The 23,441-nt window shown below is 38.1% G+C and overlaps 1 protein-coding gene across 2 annotated transcripts; it reads right to left on the bottom strand.

Moving 5' to 3' along the window:
- Window positions 1–699: 699 nt before the first annotated feature.
- On the bottom strand, window positions 700–19,537 carry LIPJ (lipase family member J). 2 transcript variants are annotated; one of them, XM_044385955.3, is made up of 10 exons: window positions 19,447–19,537; window positions 18,530–18,641; window positions 17,212–17,220; window positions 12,457–12,655; window positions 11,408–11,517; window positions 9,753–9,889; window positions 9,023–9,169; window positions 5,459–5,530; window positions 1,874–1,945; window positions 700–933 (listed from the first exon to the last, which is right to left on the bottom strand). In XM_044385955.3, exons 1-10 carry the CDS (start codon window positions 19,528–19,530, stop codon window positions 700–702), a joined length of 1,176 nt encoding a protein of 391 aa, XP_044241890.3. In that variant the 5' UTR covers window positions 19,531–19,537. The 2 variants fall into 2 exon arrangements, with proteins under 2 accessions (XP_044241890.3, XP_044241891.3); XM_044385956.3 differs by lacking the exon at window positions 9,023–9,169.
- Window positions 19,538–23,441: the final 3,904 nt, after the last annotated feature.

Genomic DNA, 23,441 nt, shown 5'->3' with positions numbered 1-23,441 from the left:
ACACTTGCTGGAAAGGCAGGCTATACACCCTGGGAAGTGAGGTACAGCCCCTCCATGGCTTTTAGGATCTCCCCTGGCCAGAAATGGGCAGAAGCACCAATATTACACTGGCATCCAAGCTTTCTTTCTTCCCTTTTTCCTCCCCCAAACGTCTTTACATAGCTCAAATGTGTGTCTACTCTTCATTCAGCATAGAGAAAAATTAGCTTTCATATCAGCAAGCATTCTCCCAAACTCCTTTTATATCATATATGCTCATATTTCTTTGAAGAAAAGAAAGCACCTTTCTCAAAAAGTCATCCCTTAAAAATTATGCTTTTAGTTTCTTAGGTTTGCATGTAGAAACACAACAGATTGCTTTGGGCTGAGTCAGAATCTGCCATTCTTCCTCATATAATGAAATAGGAGGGCACGTATTGCATGGTGCACTGGGTGTTAGACGCAACTAATGAATCATCGAACTTTACATCAGAAACCAGGGATGTACTGTATGGTGACTAACATAATATAATAAAAAAAATTAAAAGAAAAAAAATAAATGCCACTGATTTAATGAATGGAAGGCCCGGGGCAGTGAAAAAAATAGGGAAAAAGTACAGACTTTATTTAAATAACTGGAAAAACATGCATTGCAAGAAAAAAGTGATTGGATGTTAAGAGAAGTGATACAGATCCTTCAACACACAGTACCGTAGTTCTTTATAGATTGCCTTGGATAATGTCAATGATGTCACGGTAAACTTGCTGATACACATCTAACCCGAACAAAAAGTCTATATGATTGTAGTAAGAAATAGTTTTATGGTAAATATGGTTTGTAATTTCAGAAAGCAGATTTTTCACATCTTCAGGATCGGCCAACAAGTCATTGCCCCCGTTCCAAGTTGCTGTTGATACATTCATGTTCCTCACATCATAAAATGGAGAAGTGGACTAAATGTAGAGGGTTTTCACAGAAAATAATACATAGAAGGTGTTCTTTACTAGTCTTTAAATGATGAATTAATACAATTTTAAAGTAAGCTGAATCTAAAATAATTACTATTACAGAAGCAATGAATATTGAAAGGATCATCATTACGGTTTTTACTTAGAAATAGGTCAGATACAAATCAAAACTAGACTGTATGCTCTAATTCAGGGTATTCAAACATTCCACAGAGGGAATTTCAGCTTTATTTATAAGGCATGAAAGTACTTTAATCAAAATTTTCTGTGGCTATATAACCGCCAATATGTTCCTCAGTAAATGGTAAATATTGGCAGTGGGAGCCAAATCTGATTTTGTTGATTTTCATCTTTCTATTTTACTTCAGAGTTTTACGCAAGCAAATCATATCAGGCATGAAGTTTAACTAAGGCAGAAAAGCATGGTGGAAAAGAATAACTTTGAAGAAGACAGAGTTGGGTTCTAATACCTCAAGATTTCTGTCATCCTCCTCATACAATTAATACCACCTTCTCATTAACTTTTATCTTTTCTTCATTATTATGGGTTTGTCTTATCTTCCCAAATACAGTCAATAGCTTTTAGGGTCAAGAACCATATTATGCCTTTTATTTCTTATTTAACTAATCACAGAGCTACGCATATTATAAGCACAATATTTTTCCTCTTGAGGGAGGATGAATTACTCTACAGCCTGTCAAACTTCTCCAGGATTATCCAAGGTATTTGTCATTAAAATACATAGAAAACGTGGAAAAGCCCCTTGTTGGATGTGACAATATGGAGCCAAATCATGGCGATCTGCATCTGCTGGTCCTTCTCACTCTGTCATCCTACTCCTGGGCTTTACATGAGCCACTGTCTGCAGCAACACCATCTGAACTGATCAAGGAGATAGTTTTTAGCTTATACATAATTACGTACCTGATTGAAATGAGCCAAGTTCAGAACAGGACTGCCCCAATCAAAAGCTCTCAAGTGACTAGAATTAAAAAGCTGAAAGAAAAATTGTAAAAGCAAGATTATACTCATCTGTTTACTACAGCGCGGCTGGTGAAATGAGGTGTGCATAGCACGTACTGCCCCTTTGTACTGGGCCTGTTGGTATATGTGCAGGGAGACTTCTTTGCTTCTCCCTTCCTTTGTATAGGGCAAGAAATGGAAGAGAGAGGAGGGCGGGGAGGGGGGCAGGAGAATCTACAGAATATGGTTCTATCATCTTCATATAAATGCACATTTCCCCAAGGCCTTTTACCTTGTTAAAGGGAGCCTGTGTGCTTGGGGCAACATCAGCCTTCCCCAGAAATCCTCAGGTTCATTCACAGAGGTCAAAAGTGAGTGTCTACGCACACCAGGGTGGCCTAGTCTGTTGAGCTTTGGGGGTGCCTGGGCTCAGTTGGGAGCATCCGACTCTTGGTTTCGGTTCAGGTCCTGATCTCAGGGTTGTGGGATTGAGCCCTGCGTTGGTCTCTGCACTCAGTAGGGGGTCTGCTTGAAGATTCTCTCTCTCCCTCTCCCTCTCCCTCTATCCCTCCCTGTGCTCATGCTCTCTCTCTTTCTCTCAAAAATAAATAAATAAATGAATAAATCTTAAAAAAGAAAAAGTGAGTACCTAGGACTAAGTGCACTAGGACTGAAATGATACTTCCCCAAACACCCTTGCTTCAAACAACAATGCTCAAGAGCATGTTCCAGAAGCCATCCCTTGCTTCACCATCCATACTTGTAGCTTCACCACCACTAACTGCTGTGAGCCTATTAGGTCTAATCTAATTGAGTCCATTTTTCCCCCTAATAATGTTTTAATTGGAGGAAGGTCCAGACTCTCAGCTTACCCCATCTTCTCTGGGACTGACTGGTCTCCAGGCACCCCCCATTTTATCTCCTCCCAACTCCCCCAACTCCTAAAACTCTCTATCATCTGGAATTCTGTCATTAGCCTGTATCTTAAAACCCATCTCGGAGGGGCTTTTTTATCTTCCTGCTCTCTGGACAACCTAATTTCCCCCAAGAACACTTCTTCCCCTGCATCTCTTTCCTTCCACAAAACTGGCTGAGGTTATTTATGATCTTAACATTTGTAAAACTTGTCAATTCTGAGGAATTTCCTCATATTACCTATGAGCAGTACTTGACCAGTTGTCCATTTCTATCCTCAAGAGCCTTTCTTCACTTAGCTTCTGGAATATCATCATTTCTTGATCTTCATTTTTCACTTCCTGCTCCTTTTTGGTTTCCTTGGTGTATTCATCCAGCTGCTGCTGCCTGACCTCTGAATCTTTTCATGTCTCGGCCCTCCACCCTTGCTCTTCTTCTCCCCATCTGTACTCATTCTGTGTGTGTTCTCATCCAGCCTCTTGGCTTTCAGTGGCGTTCATATTTAAAATGTTTATCTTCTTCTGTAAGTCTCTTCTAAACCCTAGACTCTTATACACAACTGCTTATTCAAATTAATCACTGGGATGTCTCACACTTAACATCTCCAAAGTTGAACATCTTATCTGTCCCTCAAACCTGCACTGCCACCAAACGTCCCTATCTCCTTTAATGGCTATTGAATCTTCTCCTTACTTAGGCCAGAATGTCTGGAGTCATCCAAGACTCTTCTTTCTCTCTTCTCATAGAATCCATCATTATCCTTGGCTGCATGTTTCCCATACATATGTATACTCAGAACCTAACCCTCTTCACCACCATTCCTGGGAACAACACATCAGTGTAGGCCATCATCATTCCTGTTTGGATTATGGTAGTAAGCTCCTAACTTTCTCATTGTTTCCACCTCAGTGTACCCAATATGGCACCCAAAGCATTCTTTTTTTTTTTCCAAGTAAACTCTACCACCAACGTGGGGCTCAAACTCACAACCCCAAGATCAAGAGTCATATGCTCTGCCAAGTGAGCCAGCCAGGCACCCCTCAAGGCATTCCTTTAAAAATGTAAATCATATAATGTCCCTTCCCTGCTCAAAAACCTGTAGTGGCTACTCACTTCAGCCAGAAAGCCAAAGTCTTCACAATGGCGTACTTGTTCCCTTCTGGTTCTAGTATGTTTCTGCCCCCTTTTCCCTGCTCCTTTCTCCTTTCATCACTGACATCAGCCTCCTGGACCTCTCAGAAATCCCCTGACTAAAGGGCTTTGCATTGGCTATTCTCTCTGTCTGGAATGTTCTTCCCCCCAGTTCACATTGCTAATTTTCTCGGCTCCTTTAAATCTTTTCTCGAATGTCACCATCTTGTTGCGGCTGGCCTAAACTCTCTATTCAAAAACACAACTGACTACCCAGTATGCCTAATCACTTTATCTTGCTTTTTCCCCTTTAATTTTCCATAGCTTCTATGCCCTTCTAAAGTTTTAATAATTTCCTTGTTTTCTATGCTTAATGTTTACTGTCTCTATATCTACCACTAGAATGTAAGCTTAAAGAGGACAAGAATATTTATTTTGTCCACTGATATATATCCTGAGCATAGAACAGTACAGGGCACATAGTAGGTGCTCAATAAATATTGTTTCAATGATGAATAGATGCAAAGATTGCTTAGATTTTCCTGGCCTACTTATCACCAGGAATGAACTAAAATCTAGAGATAAGTCAGAGATTTTTAATAATTTACCTCAAAACACTCACTTAGTAGATTTAAATATTTTTAAATGAGAAAGCCCTTAATCAATATCTCAATGATACTGTAAATTCAACAGTGTTTTTTAAGTTTAAATAATACTCATAATCATCACCCTGTTGAACTTTTATAGTATTTTTGTTAGTTAAGTCAGAGCATTATTATTAACTCCATTTTTTAAATTAAGGAAACTGACTTCAGAAAGATTAAATGAGCTTGCTCAGTGTCTCACTGCCAGTAAGGTTCAGAGAAAGGATTCAGTGTCTGATATTTTGATCTCAAGTATCCTGTTCTTTCTAAGATATTATCCTGGCTCTCAACATTAAGATGATATACGCACTGGACTTTTTTCTTCATCAATATTCATGCAACAAGTATTCTTGAGTATCTGCTGTTTGCTCAGAACTCCTGGCCTTGCAAATGTAGAAGTGAATAAAACTTGTGCATGGTCCTCATGGGGTTCACAATTGAACAGAGGACACCTGTGTTCTAGTCTTAGGTTTTTTATTTTTTTATGTTTTATTATTACTATTATTATTATTATTTAATCTTAGGTTTTTTTTAAAGGAATAGCTCTGAATTTTTGGGCAAGTCAAATGATGAACATGGCCTCAATGATTCCTAGTCTACTATTCTGAATTAATATTTTCTCATTTGTAAAACAGAAAATAATTATATTGCTCTGATCATTGCTTAGGGCTAGAAGACCTAATAGATTTTGATGTTAACATATTATAAATGATAAAGAATTACACAAATATATAATAGTTACATTTTATCCTTCTAAACTTATCATCCTATGGCAATGGTATGATTCCCAGAATGATGGGATAAACCATGAGTAGTATAAACAAAATTGTACTATAATGCATTTGAAAAGTTATACCTGACTCCAGTGTAACATATTTTGAACAGATGTCCCTGCTGGGTTATGTGACATATACACATCCACACGACTCTGAGGGGTTAAAAAATAATTTTTATACTTAGTCCAACCAGAGAAAGCATAATCTTTGATATTTACTACACTAAATAATTTCAATAAAATTTAGAACTATTTTTAAGTAAATAATAGAAATAAAAAGATAAAATTATATTTTAATTAAGTACCTAAATATACTTACTAAATGTGTAATTTTTGCATTAATGTAGAAACTATTACTGGATTTCCAAGTTATGTAGTCTGTCATCCCATACTGAAAACAAACAAAACTCTTAGGGCTCACACACACACACACACACACACACACACACACACCTTTTGAAAACACAAAGAACTGAAAAGATAGGAAGAAATGACCAGGAAAAATGGAAAAGAAAAAACAAAAAAAACCTCAAAAAAGCAAAATACTAAATCCAGTTTTTCCTTCAAGTTATTTGCTAATCCCAGAGAATCTGAAGTTTCATTGTGAGAACTCAGGTAGTTGAGGAAAACAAAAATCAGCCCAGGGCCTGCCAAGGGCAGTTCGGAGATTTAAAAAGAAACCCTCTCCATGATGAACTGGGCTCCTGAAATTCTACACAACTCCCAGTGAAGCAATCAGAAAGACAGCAGCCTTCATGTCAACCTGTCATCTAAGTTTGTATTGCCTACAAGGTCCCTGGGAAACTCAATCAGTGAACAAGACATATAATGTCAATGTTATCCTATCAAAACCTCAGCAAGTTATCTTAAGGATATCAACAAACTGCTTCTCAGATAGAGAGGCAGAAGACCCTGAACAGCCAACACAATACCGTAAGGGAAGAACAAAGTTGGAGGACTGACATATAACAACTTCAAGATGTACTGTAAACCTACAGTAATCAAGACAGTGTGGTATTGATGAAAGAACAGACAAACAGATCCATAGAATGGAACAGAGGGTCCCAAAATAGACCCTATAAGCATAATCAACAGATCTTTGACAAAGGATAAAAGGCAATACAATAGAGAAACAATGGTATCTTCAGCAAATGGTGCTGGAACAAGGAGACAACCACATGGAAAAGAAAAAAAAAAAAGAATCAAGACACAGACCTCACACCCTTCACAAGAGTTAACTCAAAATAGAACACAGACCTAAATGTCAAACTCTAAACTATGAAACTCCTAGAAGATAACATAGTAGAGAAAATCTAGTTGATTTTGGGTCTAGTGATGACTTCTTAGATAAAACAACAAAGGCACAATCTATGAAAGAAATAACTGATAAGCTGGACTTTATTAAATTTAAAAACATTCACTTTACAAAAGACAATATCAAGAGAATTAGAAGACAGGTCACAGACTGGAAGAAAATATTTGCAGAAGACATATCTATGAAGGACTGTTACCCAAAATGTACAAAGAAGTCTTCAAACTCAACAATGAGAACACAAACAACCTGATTTAAAAATGGGCCAAAGACCTTAACAGATACCTCACCGAATAGCAAATGATGATGAAAAGATGCTCTGCATCATACGTCATCAGGGAAATGCAACTTAAAGGAACAATGAGATACCACTACAAACCTATGAAAATGACAAAAGTCCAAAACATTGACAGCACCAAATGCTGGTGAGGATGCGGAGCCCCGGGAATTCTCCTTCACCGCTAGTGGTAATGCAAAATAGTACAACCACTTTGGAAAACAGTTGGGTGGTCTCTTATAAAACAAAATCTATCCTTGCCATGCAATCCCGCAATCACACTCCTTGGTATTTACCCAAGGGCGTTGAAAACTCATGTTCATGCAAAATCTGCACATTGGTGTTTATAGCATCTTTATTCATAATTGTCACAACTTGAACAAAATGTCCTTTACTAGGTGGATAGATAAAGAGTGGTACATCCAGACGATAGAATATTTTTCAGCACAAAAAATAAATGAGCTACCAAGCCAGGAAAAGACATGGAGCAACCTTAAATGTATGCTACTAAGTGGAAGAAGGCAATCTGAAAGGGCTACAAACTGTGTGATTCCAACTACAGGACATTCTGGAAAAGGAAAAACTGTGGGAGACAGGAAAAAGATCAGTGCTATAGTGGTTGCCAGGACTTAAGTGGGGAGGGATGAATAGACAAAGCACAGAGGATTTTTAGGGCAGTGAAAATATCCTATATGAAACTATGATGGTAGATTATGTCATTATACATTTGTTAAAACTAACAGAATGTAGAACACCAGAGTGAACCATACTGTAAACTATGGATTTTGGGTACTTATGATGTGTCGATGTAGGTTCATCACTTGTAACAAATGTACCACCCTGTAACAAATGTCCTTGCTACACCCAAGGTCATCTAGGTTTTTCCCTATGTTATCTTCTAGGACTTACAGAGTTTCACATTTCACATTAACATCTATGATACAAATTTGAGTTAGTTTTGTGAAGGGTATAAATTTTGTGTCTGGATTCATTTTTTTGCATGCGGACGTCCAGTTGTCCCAACACCATTTGTCGAAGATACTATTGTTTTTCTATTGCATTGCCTTTTCTCCTTTGTCAAAGATCTGTTGACGATATTTATGGGGCTCCATTTCTGGGCTTTCTATTCTGTTCCACTGATCTTCTTGTTTCTTCTTTAACTTACCCCACACTGTCTAGATTACTGTAGTTTAATAGTAAGTCTTAAAGTTCAATAGCACCAGTCCTCCAACTTTGCTCTTTCCCTTCAATACTGTGTTGATTACTCTGGGTTTTGCTTCTCTCTATAAACTTTAGAAGTCATATGTCAATATCCTTAAAAGAGCTTGCTGGGATTTTGACTGAGATTGCATTGAATCTATAGACTAAGTTGGTTAAGAATGGACATCTTTGAATGAATAAATTGGTTCTCATTGGGAAATTATGAAATGGTACAGGTGTGGGAACCGACCAGTTGTCTAAATGCTACAACTGCTTCTGCCAAGTCCTGATTTTTACTTTAATGTGCTTAAAAAGTCTTAGAATGAATGCCTACATCTGTAACAGCATCTATACGCAATCAATCCATGTGGCCTTGGTAATAGTAGCTTGCACCCCTGAATAGTCTCCCACTCCAGGAATTTTGATGAATGCCAGAAGCATGTAAGATAATTAGCAGGCACTAATGCTAATTACATAAGGGTCAACAAAAAAGGGAAGGATTGTTAGGAACCAAGATATAAGAGCAGGAGTTGTGAAAAACAAGTGATAAAAGAACTTAATAAAAGAATTTTTGGGAAACTAACACCCAATAGTAAAGGCCAATAAAGAGACACAACACAGCACCTGCTCTCTGTTCTTTACAGAGAGCAAGACAAATGTGACTGCAGAATAATCCCAGCATGCTCATGCTGATTAGTTTCAGAATGTTGGTATAGTCACAAAACCAGAAAGGTTAAGAATCTATTAGTATATGTGGATAAATCATAAAATCACACACCAGGCATAAAGTAAGTACTATTAAAGAGCTGCTTTCTAAAAATTGACAAAATACATTTCAAATTCAACTTGTTCTCACCATATTTAAGTTCTCCAGGTCACATCCATAAATCATAAACAAGATATCACGGCAAATCTTACCAATAATCTTCAGTGGACACAGCTTTGAACCAACAAATCTTTTAAATGAGGTATTAGGTAGGAAGTCTTTGTTGCCAAAGAAAGCCTGTAAAACAAATTTAGTTTATTTATATTTGGAAGACCAAAATAATTAATTAAGAAATAGTGCAATGAGTTCATTATATTTATAATCAAATGTATCATCTAACATTAATTTAAAACATTTAAATTAGAGGGGTACCAGGGTGGCTCAGTTGGTTAGGTGGCTGACTCTTGATTTTGGCTCAGGTCATGATCTCAGGGTTGTGAGATGGAGCCTCATGTCAGGCTCCGTGCTCAGAGCAGTCTGCTTGTCCCTCTGCCTGCTTGCCCCCAATCGCTCCTGCATTTTCTCTCTCTCTCAAATAAATAATTAAATAAAATCTTTAAAAAAACATTTAAATTAAGTACAAAACTTGGAAGCAAAAGATAGAGATAAGTTGACTACTGGATTTTCCTTCACAATGAGATGTCCACAGGTATTATAAGTAAAATCCTATTCCTTTGGAAAAACAAAAGAAAGAATCCAGTGTCACCGAAACAAAAAAAAAATTAAATTCATACAAACGTAGTCAAGACCTTTTATTTTGAAAGGACAGAATCGTCGTCATTTTGGATTATCAACTACGTAAAGGAAAGGAATAACATACCTTTATCACTGACTTCCATTTGTACGCCATTTTAATTAAAGGGCTCTTTGAGTATTTAATAGAAAAAACTGGAGCTAAGGCAAAAAATATTTTGATTCTTTCAGCTATCTTTGGTATTGTGGAAAACGTTATGAAAGCTGGAAGAAAATAAGACAGAAATTAACTATTCTTACACAATTACTAGCATGTAAGAAATGACATCATGGCAAGTTCAATATGGCAAGCATATTGAACTTATGCTATGACCACTTAATTGACTCATTCATTTCTTAATTCCCTTATCAAACATTTATCGATCTCCCGTACGAGACATGCATATCGATCACAACCTCATACTGATAATTAGTATTAAAAACAATGTCTAGACCATAAATAATGATAAGTCAGCATTAAAAGAGTCTTGTAACACCATAGTTGAGAAATCAGAAACAATATTGAACATTTCTATAACTGGCAATGGTGAAAATAAGTTGCAGAGCTTTTCTGATATTCGAATCTTACACTTTAGGTGAGAGATTCAATACGTGTCAAATTGTTTTAATATTTACTTTTAATATATTTCGAAACATCCTTCCCTTCTTGTATGGAGGATACCAAACACTAGTTTATATTTTATTGTTAGTTTAGAGTCATTAATATGACAAATTGTAGTTTTCCCCTTTATGACATCTTATCAAGCTACATTCTTGCACATCTCTCTTTTTATAGCTCTTCTGTCTTCTGAATTCTGAGAAGACAAACAACCAAAGAATTATATTATGTGTCAATAAACTCTAGCACATTGCCCACTTTTTTCTTATTTAATAATTTTCTAAGATTCCTGGTTCCAGATAACCGAACAGCTAGAGAATTCAGACTCTGAGTCACACACATGGTTAACAAACACCAGAGAAAAGATCTATGGAAAATTGGATTAGACTGTTATTTAACACACTTTTTAAAAGCAGGAAGTGGATTATTCCTGTAAGAAAAGGATGATTTTCAGCCTAGAAAAGACTCAATGAATATTGGCTACTATTATAAAATAGACTTTGTTACTTCCAAATGAGGAAGTGTGGGAGTAAGAATGTTTACCACACCATGTAAGAAAATTATGTTGGGTTTTAGAGAATTTTTTTCTTTTCTGAAAGTGAAGTTGCTATGCATTAAATAGAAGCATTGTTGTTGTGAGCTGACGGAAGCTCTTTTCTAGCCTCTTTAAACATAGAAAGACTTTGCTCATCTTCGTGTATGAATCGTATATGTATCATCCAAAGTTTAATCTGTCCTAAATGCATAAACATAAATGGCTTCTCACGTCTCTCCCTTATGCCACACTTAAATGACAATAATAATAAGTATGAAATTTCTATTTGAGGAACAAGTGGTAGTTGTGATCTCACTTTGATCCCAAGATGGCTACGCAACTTCTGAACACTTGGAAACAAAGACAACCACCAACAACCTGTGATTACAATGAATTCTTTGTGACTGAAGAAGACAAGGTAGAAGTAAGGAGGGGGTGAGCTTCCAGGGCCTAGCTGCGGGATGCTCCTCTCAGAGCTCTGCTTTGTGTCCCTTGTAGCTCTGGGAGCTTGCCCACGTCCTTAGGAGATGTGTCTGCAAACTCTACAAAAGTCATCGTGGACTACTAGCGACAATCCTTCTTGCCGTACCAATAGTGGTGCCCTGGGAATGGCCTATGTAAAATATTTCCTCTTGTCCTGTGTGCTTCACGATGAAGTCAATGGAGGCTGGGAGGTCGTATTTTGCCATCTCATCAAAACTACAAAAGAGAAAAGGAAGTTGAAATCTCTTTGATTCTAATGTGTTGTTGACACTTGAAGATGATGAAAAGGTAAGTGAATGAAAACAATTTTCAATTCTCTTTAGGTATTTTTTTTTAAAATCACACCCAGGGGTGGAGATTTATTATTTTTTTTAATTTATTTATTTGACAGTGATAGAGACAGCCAGCGAAAGAGGGAACACAAGCAGGGGGAGCGGGAGAGGAAGAAGCAGGCTCCCAGCAGAGAAGACCAATGTGGGGCTCAATCCCAAGACCCTGGGAGCACGCCCTGAGCTGAAGGCAGATGCTTAACGACTGAGCCACTCAGGCGCCCCCAATTCTCTTTAGAAGTTATGGGGTACCTGGGTGGCTCAGTTGGTTGAGCATCTGACTCTTGATTTCGGCTCAGTTCATGGTTTCAGGGTCATGAGATCGAGCCCTGCATCAGACTCTGCACTCAGTGTGGAGCCTGCTTGAGCTTCTCTCTCCCTCTCCTTCTGCCCCTTCCCTGAATCATTCTCTCTCTCAAATAAATAAATCTTTAAAAAAAAAAAAGAAGTTACATGTCATAATGTATCTACTGAATAATGACTGCTATGAGAACATAAAGTCAAGGAAATAAAAGAGTTCCAAGATGGTCTTATAAAGAGGCTGTTTGTTTATTTTATATATAAGGAGATAAACTAAATATCTAGGTTATGAAGCAAAACAATAGTTAAAGGAAGGGTGGGGTTAACCAATAAAGGTTACTACTGAAAAATGAGAAAATCAAACAAACACTCTTTAATTTTCAAACAAAAATTGACATAAATTGTGATGGTCTCTTAAAAGACCGGATTGGGAGAAGACACTTCTACTTTATTTCATTCAAACACAAAACAAAATATCCAACACACTTATAAAATAAAACGAAATATTACTCGATGCTATTTGTACCTGAAGGCCCAGAATGCTTTAGAATTTGTCTTTAGATACTTGTGTTTCCTGGACCAGGTAGTCCCTCTGCTGTTCCCCATCCACACGTCATAACCAGCATCTGCCAGAATGAAGCCCAGGCTGTTGTTGGGAAGATTGGAGACCCAGCTGCTGGCAGATGTAAACAAACCATGTTGCAAGTATACAACAAGCCTCTGAGCTAGGAACAAAAATGTAGGGAATTTCTTTTTAAATGTTGTAGTGTCTGCACAAATATCTTATCTAAAACACAATCTTTTAATACGTGACAGTTTGAAGTTTTAAGAATATTTTTTAATTTTTATATTGTATAAAAACAGGTCCCCATATACAATTTTATTTATTTTATTTTAGAGAGCGAGAGAAGGGGGAGGAGCAGAGGGAGACGGAGAGAGGGAATCTCAAGCAGACGCCACTCTGAGCATGGAGCCCAACGTGGGCCTTGATCTCATGACCCTGAGATCATGACCTGAGCTGAAAACAAGAGTCAGACACTCAACCAACTGAGCCTGCCACGCTCCCCTCATATACACTTTAAATAACGTATTACATAAAATATTATATTTTACGTGATTTTGCCACACTTCCATTTTGTAAAATGATTTTATAATCACATTTTCCCAGACAGATTCAATATAGGTGTCATCATTAGAACCACTGTTAGTTACCTAACCAAGTTTCCAGAACCCTAATTGTACTTCCAAGGTTTTTTGAGAAATAACACCTTTCGAATAATGTAAGTGTGCTCACGAGTAACTTTGTTTAAGCCCCAAGCTGTCATTTACGCATAATCCACATCGTTGTTGTCTCCTGCTGTGATGCTAGGGGTGTCCCCACACAGGTCCACTAACTAGGCTGATGCTTATACTCTCCAGCTATCATGTCACAACTGCACACAGCTGCTCCTTCTCCAGAGAGGCCCTCTTGGCATTACCGGCTAAATGGGAGCTCCCACACGGGAGGAGGAAGGAGACAGCACACTCTCTGACCAACCGACACAGAGTACAAAAAGCTGAGTCCCTTGCTTCAGGGTTGGACTAGCTCTGATGTACTTCATGTTCTGTATCTCCCCAAGAGACCAGGGTGAGGCTAGACTCCAGGTGAGACCACATATTTGCTTAACTTCTTCCTCTGCTCTCTTCTGCTTCCCCCGTTTCCTTTTCCCTGAGCTCTCCTCAATAAATCACACACACTCAAATCCCTGTCACAAGCTCTGTTCCTAGGGAACCTGACCTAAGAGTTACTACTAAAAGTGACCAAGGAAGCAGACATTGGAGGATGGGATTGTGGAGCCGGATTACTTGCTGGCTGGCTGACATTGAGGACCACATCGTAGGTGGAGTACTGAAAGAACCTTCACGTTATAGCACTCCAGAGGCTAAAATACTCACGTTTCCTGTGATGGTACAGGAGAGGAGTGACTGGCTTGTGCTGCAGCTCTCACGGTTAAGAGGTACAGGGGAAATAGAATTAGGAGGTCTGGAGAACTGGGTACCTATTGTTGAGTGCCAGCGATGCTTTAAAGAGGGAATATTACAGGCTCAGGGCAATCAATCATCAATTCAAAGCAAAGGGTGAAAGTCCTAAGACTTTTTTCGTAGCACCTTAACACCTCATCTTCTACGGCCAGAGGCCAATGAGGTGAAAATCATGGTCTTGAACTAATTGTAAGGAGAGTAGAACTTCAGGAAGGTTGAATTCTCGCGGGCCTTGATAGGAAAGGAGGACTCTGAGACTTGAGATGAGACTATCTGAATAGAAGAACTCTAGAAGCTTGAGTCCCAGATTTCCCTGAACTCACTGGGACTACAGAGTGACCCATTCCTCTTTGTCAGAAGACTCTGACTTAGATATCTTTCAGAACAAGGCTTCTCCTTCTCAAGATCCACCCTGATCCCTTCCTGTATACTCAGTCACTAATGCTGGTGGAGTTCTCCAGTGGCTTGACTGAGGAACTGTTAGGCCTGCTGACGGAGAGGAGAGATTGTAACACTGAAAGAGCTATAAAATCTGAAAGAGTATGCCTAAGTGTTGGATAGGAAATAAAGGAAAGATATATGTGTGTGTGTGATGATGATACATATATATATATAAAATATAAAATTATATATAAATATATACATTACATATAATATAAATACATATATAATTTATATAAAATATAAACAATATATAAATATATATAAAATATAAATAATATATAAATTATATATATGTGTCTATATATATATATATATACACACACACACACATATATATATAAAACCTTGCATCGTATATATCTACGAAGCAAGGTTTTACACACTGGCAGTGGTTGAGAGGTCAGTCTCGACACTCTGCTAAGACTTCTCAGAAGCTTAGAAAATTCCAGAATAGCAAAGCAGATTGCGGAGGAAAGGATACAGAGGCTTAGACATAGGTATGCTAATCTATTAAATAAGACCAGAACACCCACCAATTGATTAACATGCCTTGGGAGAGCCCAGAGGATATTTCATTTACCAAGTTGAACAAAAATGCACTGGTGAGGACATCAGGGGAATTTAAAAGCTCAGAAATGGTGAACTTCGACTTCCATCCTGGGTTGTATAATAAACAACTGGAAAGAGTATTGCTCTCACTCTTATAAAAAAACACAAACAAACAACTACGTTCAAATTCATGACTTCTAAAAAACTTATCAGAGAGCTGATTCACAGAGCAAAAATTGGGCCCCAATCTGAGGAGAGAGAGGTGCTTACAGGGAGAGAGGAGACATAAGTCCTCCCTTATGGGGGAGACACAATCTGAATAGGTCAGGTAGAATAATTGAAGAATTAGTGAAGGCCAGGGATAGGCTCCAAGGACAGTGTGAAGGACAGGGTGCAGTAGAAAAGGGGGAAGTCTATATCCTCCTGTAAGCTCTGTCCCATGAACCTTATAGGAACTTCACAGAAAAGATTAGGGAGAGTCTTGCAAAAGTGTCCATTGTGGTGCAGATCTGTGAGAGGGAACAACAGTTATTGCAGGAGGGGCAAGACACTCTTCTCTGACCCTTTCCCCTTCTGCCCTTCAGAACAATGCTCAATCTTGGGCAGGGGAACAGAAAGGGCACACACAGGGAGGGCAATGAGCACTGCATACGGTACACTAACTAACCAAAAGTGCATGGGATGACTCAACCAGTAGACGTCAGCCAGTCACTGGTCTTAGTCACCCTGCTGCTCTGCAGTGGGCTCACACAAGAAGTAGCCATGATGAGAGAGATGTAGTTAACCTGGCCCCCCAGTGTGGGTGCCTCACCAAGACTACTGCTAGGAAAGTATGTCTGACCTGCCTGCAAAGGAGATCTCACAGGGTACATCCCCTCAAGGAGACCAAACCAACCACTTGGAGACCAGTTGGAGACATCAGACCCTTTCTCTCCTGGAAAGGTCGACAATTCACTATGACTGGCATTGATGTATGTTTTGGCTATGATTTGCCTTTCTTTCCACATAGAACCATAGCCAGCTAGCACTGCTATTCCAGAGTTCACGGAGTTTCTTCTTCTTTTTTTTTTTTTTAAAGATTTTATTTATTTGTTTGACAGAGAGAAAGACAGCCAGCAAGAGAGGGAACACAAGCAGGGGGAGTGGGAGAGGAAGAGGCAGGCTCCCAGCGGAGGAGCCTGATGTGGGTCTCGATCCCAGGACCCTGGGATCACGCCCTGAGCCGAAGGCAGACGCTTAACGACTGAGCCACCCAGGCGCCCCTGGAGTTTCTGATCTACAAATATGGAACCCCTCATGACATACCTCAGATATGACTGCAGGTCAATGAATGTGCATTCATTAGCATATGGCCTTGGAAGACCACTGGTCTTACCACGTTACTACCATCAAGAGGCTGCCAGCCCAACCGAGCAATGAAACCACCACCCAGTAGAGATACCAGCAGGGAGATGACATCTTGTAAGCGTGGGTCCTATCCTAAGGACTCGTTATATACCTTAAACAAATGGCCAGAATATATTGCTGCTTCCTCTGATTGGTAGAACACATGAGTCAGAGAAAAAAGGGGTAGGATTAAGACTCTCACCCAATAATTCACTCAGGGGTTTATACCTTCTGTCCTCACAATTTAAGTCTCCATAGATCTAGAGGCCCTGGTTCCCAGACAGAAAACACTGCCACTAGTTCATACAGTAAACATCCTAATAATAAAGCTATAACTGCTGGCTGGCCATGACTTTGGGATCCTCATGACAGAAGACTGGGGGGCTGGGGGTGGTGGCAAAGAAGGGAATTACTATATTGGCAGGAGTAATTGGTCATCATGATGAGGTAGGGCTTCTGATACAGAATGAGGATGGGAAACATTTGGTATTGACGTGATTCACTGGCACACCTTTTGTTATTCCCATACCTTGCTTTACCTGTAGAATGTACAAGTACTGCAACCATAACCTATTAACGGGCACAGTAGCCCTTCAGGATAAGGGCCTGGCTTGGCCATATCAGGGGAGATGGCTGAGAGGGAGGGGAATCTACAGTGGGCAGTAGAGGTGGGAATTTAAGAGTATTAGCCATGGCATTAAGATCAGCTGCAATGGCAGATGTCATACTTTGTTCCACTCACCTTCCTCTTGTAAGTTTCCCCAGAAATTCAGACCAACCCAAATCCTGGAAAACCTGTACCTGGATAAAATAAGCTTAATGTGAAAAGCAAATGGACCTGAGTAATGTGGGAGGTGCACTCAGTTATTTTGGTGCCCACCTAGACTTCCTTTCCTAAGCAGGTAGAGCATGCTTCTAGCTGTTGCGGGTGTTGCTTTCTAAGTGTTCATTATTGCCCCTCTCTCTGTAGGATTGCCGCCCCCCCCCTCCGGCAAATGGCAATTGCCTCACCTATGAGATTACACCTCTTTCTTTGAGTAGCCTTAAGCAATGACTAACTGCTGTGGCAATGCAAAAGCCTAGCTCCCTAACTTCAAGGCAGGACCACTTCGGTAATGCAGTACCTGGATCCAATGAGCTCCCCTGAGATCAGACTCCAGGTAGGCTTAGCTGAGCCACATCCTTCCTTAGCTCCTTCCCCTGCCCACCCCTGATTTCCATATGACCTTCTCCAGATGGTAGACCAGCAATAAATCACAGGCTCCTGACTCCCTGTCTCTGGCACAGCTTCTAGACAACTCTGAAGCACTTACTGTATTTTTAAATTACCTTTCAATATTTTATTACACTATTCATGAAATTAGGTCATACCCTGAAAAATGATTACTATAATTATGTTAAATCTATGTTAACATTTTCCGTCTAGTAGCTGTGACCTTTATAAGGATCCAAAATTACTTTGATTGAGGTTGTTTCAAATTAGTATCTTTCCTGAAATATACTTGAATGTTTAAAATGAGAACTTGAGAGGGTATTTTATAATATGAGAAACATTCTTTTCAGGGAGAAAATCTAAAGAGAAAACTAAAAAAAAAAAAAAAGGAAAAAAAAAAGAAGAAAAGGCTGGCTTTTATTTGAGCAACTACATGAATAAGCAAAAGTAATCCATTACATATTCTGCCAGTAAGTGGCCGATATAGGATCATAACCCTAGGGACAAATTTGAGTGCTTTATTTTTTTGCACCTCACTTGCAGATAGTGATGTACCTATTTTGGGGACACAGAACCAGAGATTGCTACTAACTTGATCTCTTTGATATTATGAGGGGAGACAGCCATAAAGACAAGGAAGGACATTTTTACCAGCCATTTTTCAAACCTATGTTACCATGTTACCATTTCTAACCCCTCATGAAACAAAGAGTTTGGAGAGAATCGACATAAATGAGTAAAGTGAGCCACAAAGAACTTGGAACAGCTTAATTTCCACCACACTCTAAAACCACCCTGTGAACAGGAAGCCAGGGGAGATCAGGCCTTCTTCTGGGGGCATGCAGAGACACGCACGAGGAGTTAACTATGCGCTTAACCTTTAAATCCTTTTCTTGTCCAAAACCCACGGAGAAGAAATGGAAGAGTTAAGACCTTCAGGGCCCAGACAGTCACCACGTTGTTCTGAATTGAAGATTACCTGAACTGTCATTGTTCGTCTTCCCATAAGGAATTCTGTAAAGGCCAAGGATGTAACCGTCTTCAGTAACAATATCATACACTTCGTCTGGGTAGCCCCAATAGGAAATAATCTGGCTCTAGATAAAGAAAGAGGAAGCCTTTTAGGATACGATTTCTGGTCAGTTAATGGAACCTGATAATAATCTAAACTATTAATGTAATCATGGAGCTTTATATTGTCTCTCAGCCTCAGGACTATTTTTTTTCACTAGTTCACTGATTCATTCAGTAACATATCTTATTTTATTTTATTTTTTTAAAGATTTTATTTATTTATTTGACAGAGATAGAGACAGCCAGCGAGAGAGGGAACACAAGCAGGGGGAGTGGGAGAGGAAGAAGCAGGCTCATAGCGGAAGAGCCTGATGTGGGGCTCGATCCCATAATGCCAGGATCACGCCCTGAGCCGAAGGCAGACGCCCAATGACTGCGCCACCCAGGCGCCCCTCAGTAACATATTTTAGAACACCTATAAACATCAGTCTTATATATTACTTTTTTCCTAACTACCATTAATCAAACTTTTACTCAGCCATCTACAATTTTAAAATATGTTTATCCACAAATGTTTGCATGTTTATGCTTATAGCTAAGCTTATATCTGGAATTTGTATGTGTGCGCATGTATACAAAAGAGAATTTATAAGTCCTCTGTAAAGGTATTTAAATGTATGTCTATATATTTTCATCCAGGGACAAAATAAGGGTGAAGGGAAAACTGTGAGCTACAGAATAGGAAATGGGGACTATTAGTTGACCCACACAAAATGTATGAATGCAGGGATATTTGACTGCAGATGTATTAAAATAAAAGCCTCCCCCCCCCCCAAGAAACAGCATTCCCAGTTTCAGCAGCTTAGCATTTATTTCCTAGCAACTTACAATGTTCATGTTCGCTTCAGGGTTCCTAGCTCTTCGATATTGAAAGGCACCTTGAGTAGTCCCAAGAATTAAAACGGAAGACATCACTTTGAAAAGGTAGGACATTGGGATCTACATATAAGAGGAGATGTGAATACTATTAAATGGCAGCAAGTGATACCATTTGACTGTTTCAATAATTCTGTGAGTTAGGGAATATTACCCTTTTCAGGTAAGAAAACTGAGGCTTTGAAAAATTAAGTAACTTGTCTAAGGACCCACAATGTATAATTGGCGGTCAAGATTCCAATTCGTTCCTGCCTCATTCCCAGATCTATGCTTTTCCAACTACCCTCTTCTGCAGCACGAACTCCTTTTTGAAGTCTCCATTATAGAATTGTTTAGCCCAATTCTGAAAGCTTTATCATATACTGCAAGTTAATTGATAGCTGAATTAATGATGTAATAATATTCTTACCAGACTAACACTTGTTCATTTTTTAAAAAAGATTTTATTTATTTATTTGAGAGAGAGTGTGTGTGAAAGAAAGAGACCACGAGAAGGGGGAGGCTCGGAGGGAGAGGCAGATGCCCCACTCAACAGGGAGTCTGATGCAGGACCCCGGGATCATGACCTGAACCAAAGGTAGATGCTTAACCAACTGATCCACCCAGGCATCCCTGGACTAACACTTGTTTAAAGTATGTTTGAAGGTTGCTGGGTTTTGGGGAGGGAAGGGGAATGGGTGAGGAGATTAGGAAGCTTGGATAACTTAACTTTTATCCAGCTTTTCTAATCTAGATTTTATTGCATATAGGAATGGGAGTTTGGGGAATACCCTAAATTCTGGAAAGCCAGGACTCTTAAGTTCTTTCTAGAAAAGTAAGAAACCAAGGAACCACTGAGGTCATTACTCACATTCTCTCCCTAAAAACATGACTTATGGATCTCATGAGCCTTGTACAATAAACCAGACACTATACCTGGAAGGAAAGTATGAAGAGTTTATAAAATGTCCAGCTCTGCCACTCACAAGCTTTGTGACTTAAAGGAAATTACTTCACCTCTCTGAGCATCAGTTTCTGTACCTATGATATGTGAATAATAGCTACTTCTCAGGGTTGTTATAAAACTTAAATTTGATAAATGTGATATGATGCTTTGTTAGTAGAATACTCATCACATAGCTAACATTTAATGTATATTAGATTTCCTCACTTAAGAGAACAAACTAATACCAGCAACTTAGAGAAATAATTTACATGCAAATAATTGATATGTCTCTCTTTTATATTTTGTTAGGCTAGTAAGTTTTGAAATCAGTGAGTGTGAAACCTTCAACTTGGTTCTTTTCATTGGAATTTTCAACCCAAGAGAATAGCATTTCTCTTATTGTTTCATTCCACTGTGTAATACATATTGAAAAACATGTGTGCTCAGTTTTCTGAAGCAGACTTTATAAAAAGTGTCATGGATGCAGTTGTCAAAATCACTCAGTATGTATAAGCAAATGCTAAGCCTGATGATCAGCTTATGGAACTCTTGAAAGAAATAGAAAAAAAATTGAGTCTTGTGTTCTTTGCCAGAGCTCATAGTCATAGACTATTTTTAAAAGATTTAGTGTACCGCCAACTCTTATTCAACACTGCCCTGAAACGAAAGCAATATTACCAAATATCCAGTAACCAAAGAAAAAAAATGATGGCAGTGTGACTTAACCTTTTTTCATCGATATGCTGGGGAAAAAAAGCTCATTTATTCCCTTATACTACAAATTATGTGTAAATGGAAACTTTCCATAATGCATATCGATAATAATGATTTCACATTTTCGTAACATGAATCAATATGTGGATTTATTTCTACCTAATAGCATTATGTAAATTAGCTACAAAAACTACCAAAAAAATTGAAAGAACATTTTGTGTGATACTGATAAATTTAGAGTTTCTTTTATACTCTAATTTGAATTTGATATGAATAATAATAATTAACGTGAGCTTTCAAATTAGCTTAACTTCGGACAGATTTAGTTTTCAAATTGATACACCACTTTAAACCCAAATTAACTCTCCTAAAAAATTGTTTTAAATTGTCAAAGTAGATGCAAATATGCAAGGAAAATCATTCATTTGTAATCAATTTAGTTATTGGACAACTTTGAAATATGTTTGAAACAGCTTGGATATGTGAAACTACTCTTTTAAGCATAAATTTTATTTTATTTTTTTTTATTCTCTATTTTTTAAAAAGATTTTCTCCATTTATTTGACCAAGAGATAGAGAGAGCCAGAGAGCATAAGCAGGGGTGGGGGTGGGGAATGGCACAGGCAGAGGGACAGCAGGCCCCCTGCTGCGCGGCTCTATCCCAGGACCCTGGGATCATGACCTGGCCAAAGGCAGACGCTTAACCAACAGCCACCCAGGCGCCCCTAAGCATAAATTTTATGAAATCTAAACACAGATCAAATATGTCTGATAAAAAATTTAGCTCTCAAATTGACATGTTTTTATGGGAGTAAATTACACACTGGAATTTAAAGGCTTAATACAAAAAAATGTAAACTATCTCAATAATTTTATGATAACTGCATATTGAAATGATAATCTGAATATAATGGGTCACTATTAAAGTCACGCCGATGTTACAGAATTAGCCATTCCTATTAAAATAAAATGTTACTTTTACCTGCAAACCTTGTACCTAACACAGCAGATTATCATTATTACATCAATTTAAGTCACTCACCATAATTTTCCATCCATGCTGGCTGCCTGATGAAGTATTATTCCATGGACCAATCACCGGTGCTTTGCTCTATTTAGGGCAAACTTTTATAAGATATTGAAGATGAAAGTAGAATGGAAAATTGAGTTTTATACAAGAACACTAAAATTCAAGGCAACCAAAAATTTTAATAATCATCTTTAAAGATTATCACCCAATTAGTGAAAGTACTTAAACAAAATATGAAGTTACCAAAAATCTGCATTATTGATAACACCCATCGATGACCAAATATAATTTCCTAAAAGCTGATTTGAGGGTTATTTTTCTTCAGCTTCTGGCATTAAAATGATTAGTTTGACTCTAGAGACACCCCACAACAATGAAAAACATTATAGCCATATCTCTCTGTTCTTGTTGATTTTAGGTGCCTAATATGTGTGTCTTCAAAGTAGTCAATCATAGATTGTGTTCCTTTTAGCAAAAGTTGCTAAATAGAGTCATAAGGCAAGCCAAAAAAAGAATATTGTTCTAGAAGAAAAAATAAAATGAGAACATTTAACTTCAGTGCAATATCAAACCCAGCCTCCTATCATCTTTCAAGCTACCTTCCCACATGCTATTCTAAATAAGTCACAAAAATGAGAGCACATCTACAATGGTTGTTAGTGGTAGTTTCCCACTGGCTTTGGTTAAAAAAAAAATTTAAATTATTAAGACATGATTCCAATTCTCTAAAAACCTGAAATAGATTTCCATTCTTCTGCCTGGTAGTTATTGCAGTAACAGCCATGAGTTGTAAATATATAGTCTATGCCTGCTGTAGCAGTTCAAATATAATCTTAAAAGTATTACTAGGTTTTGAAGATTTATCCCTGTGGAAAACATGAGCAAGTTTTCAATTTTTTTACTTAAGCCATATGATAGAAAGTATAACATTATTTGAAGATGGGCTAAGATTATCTTAAAATGTATATTGTAGACCCTAGGGAGACCACCAAAAATGTTTTAGGAAGCATAAAGAATAAAGGAGATAATATGGAATAATAATAAATGTTCAGTTAAACCCAGAGAAGTGAAAAAGAAATAAAGAAAAAATAAACATGATAGCAACATGGTAGATTTTAATCAAAAATCACTTTATATGCAAATGGTCTAAGTGCACCGGTTAAAGACAAAGATTGTCAAATTATATTTAAAAAAAGCAAGACTAAACTGTATGCTCTCTATAAGAAATTCATGTTAAATATAGACACAAGTTAAAAAGTAAAAGGTAGAGCAAAATAT

This window comes from Ursus arctos, unplaced genomic scaffold (assembly GCF_023065955.2).
Source record: "Ursus arctos isolate Adak ecotype North America unplaced genomic scaffold, UrsArc2.0 scaffold_7, whole genome shotgun sequence".
NCBI classification, from domain to species: Eukaryota; Metazoa; Chordata; class Mammalia; order Carnivora; family Ursidae; genus Ursus; species Ursus arctos.
The sequence above is the reverse complement of the archived record's forward strand: the minus strand, read 5'-3'. Positions and strand labels throughout refer to the sequence as shown.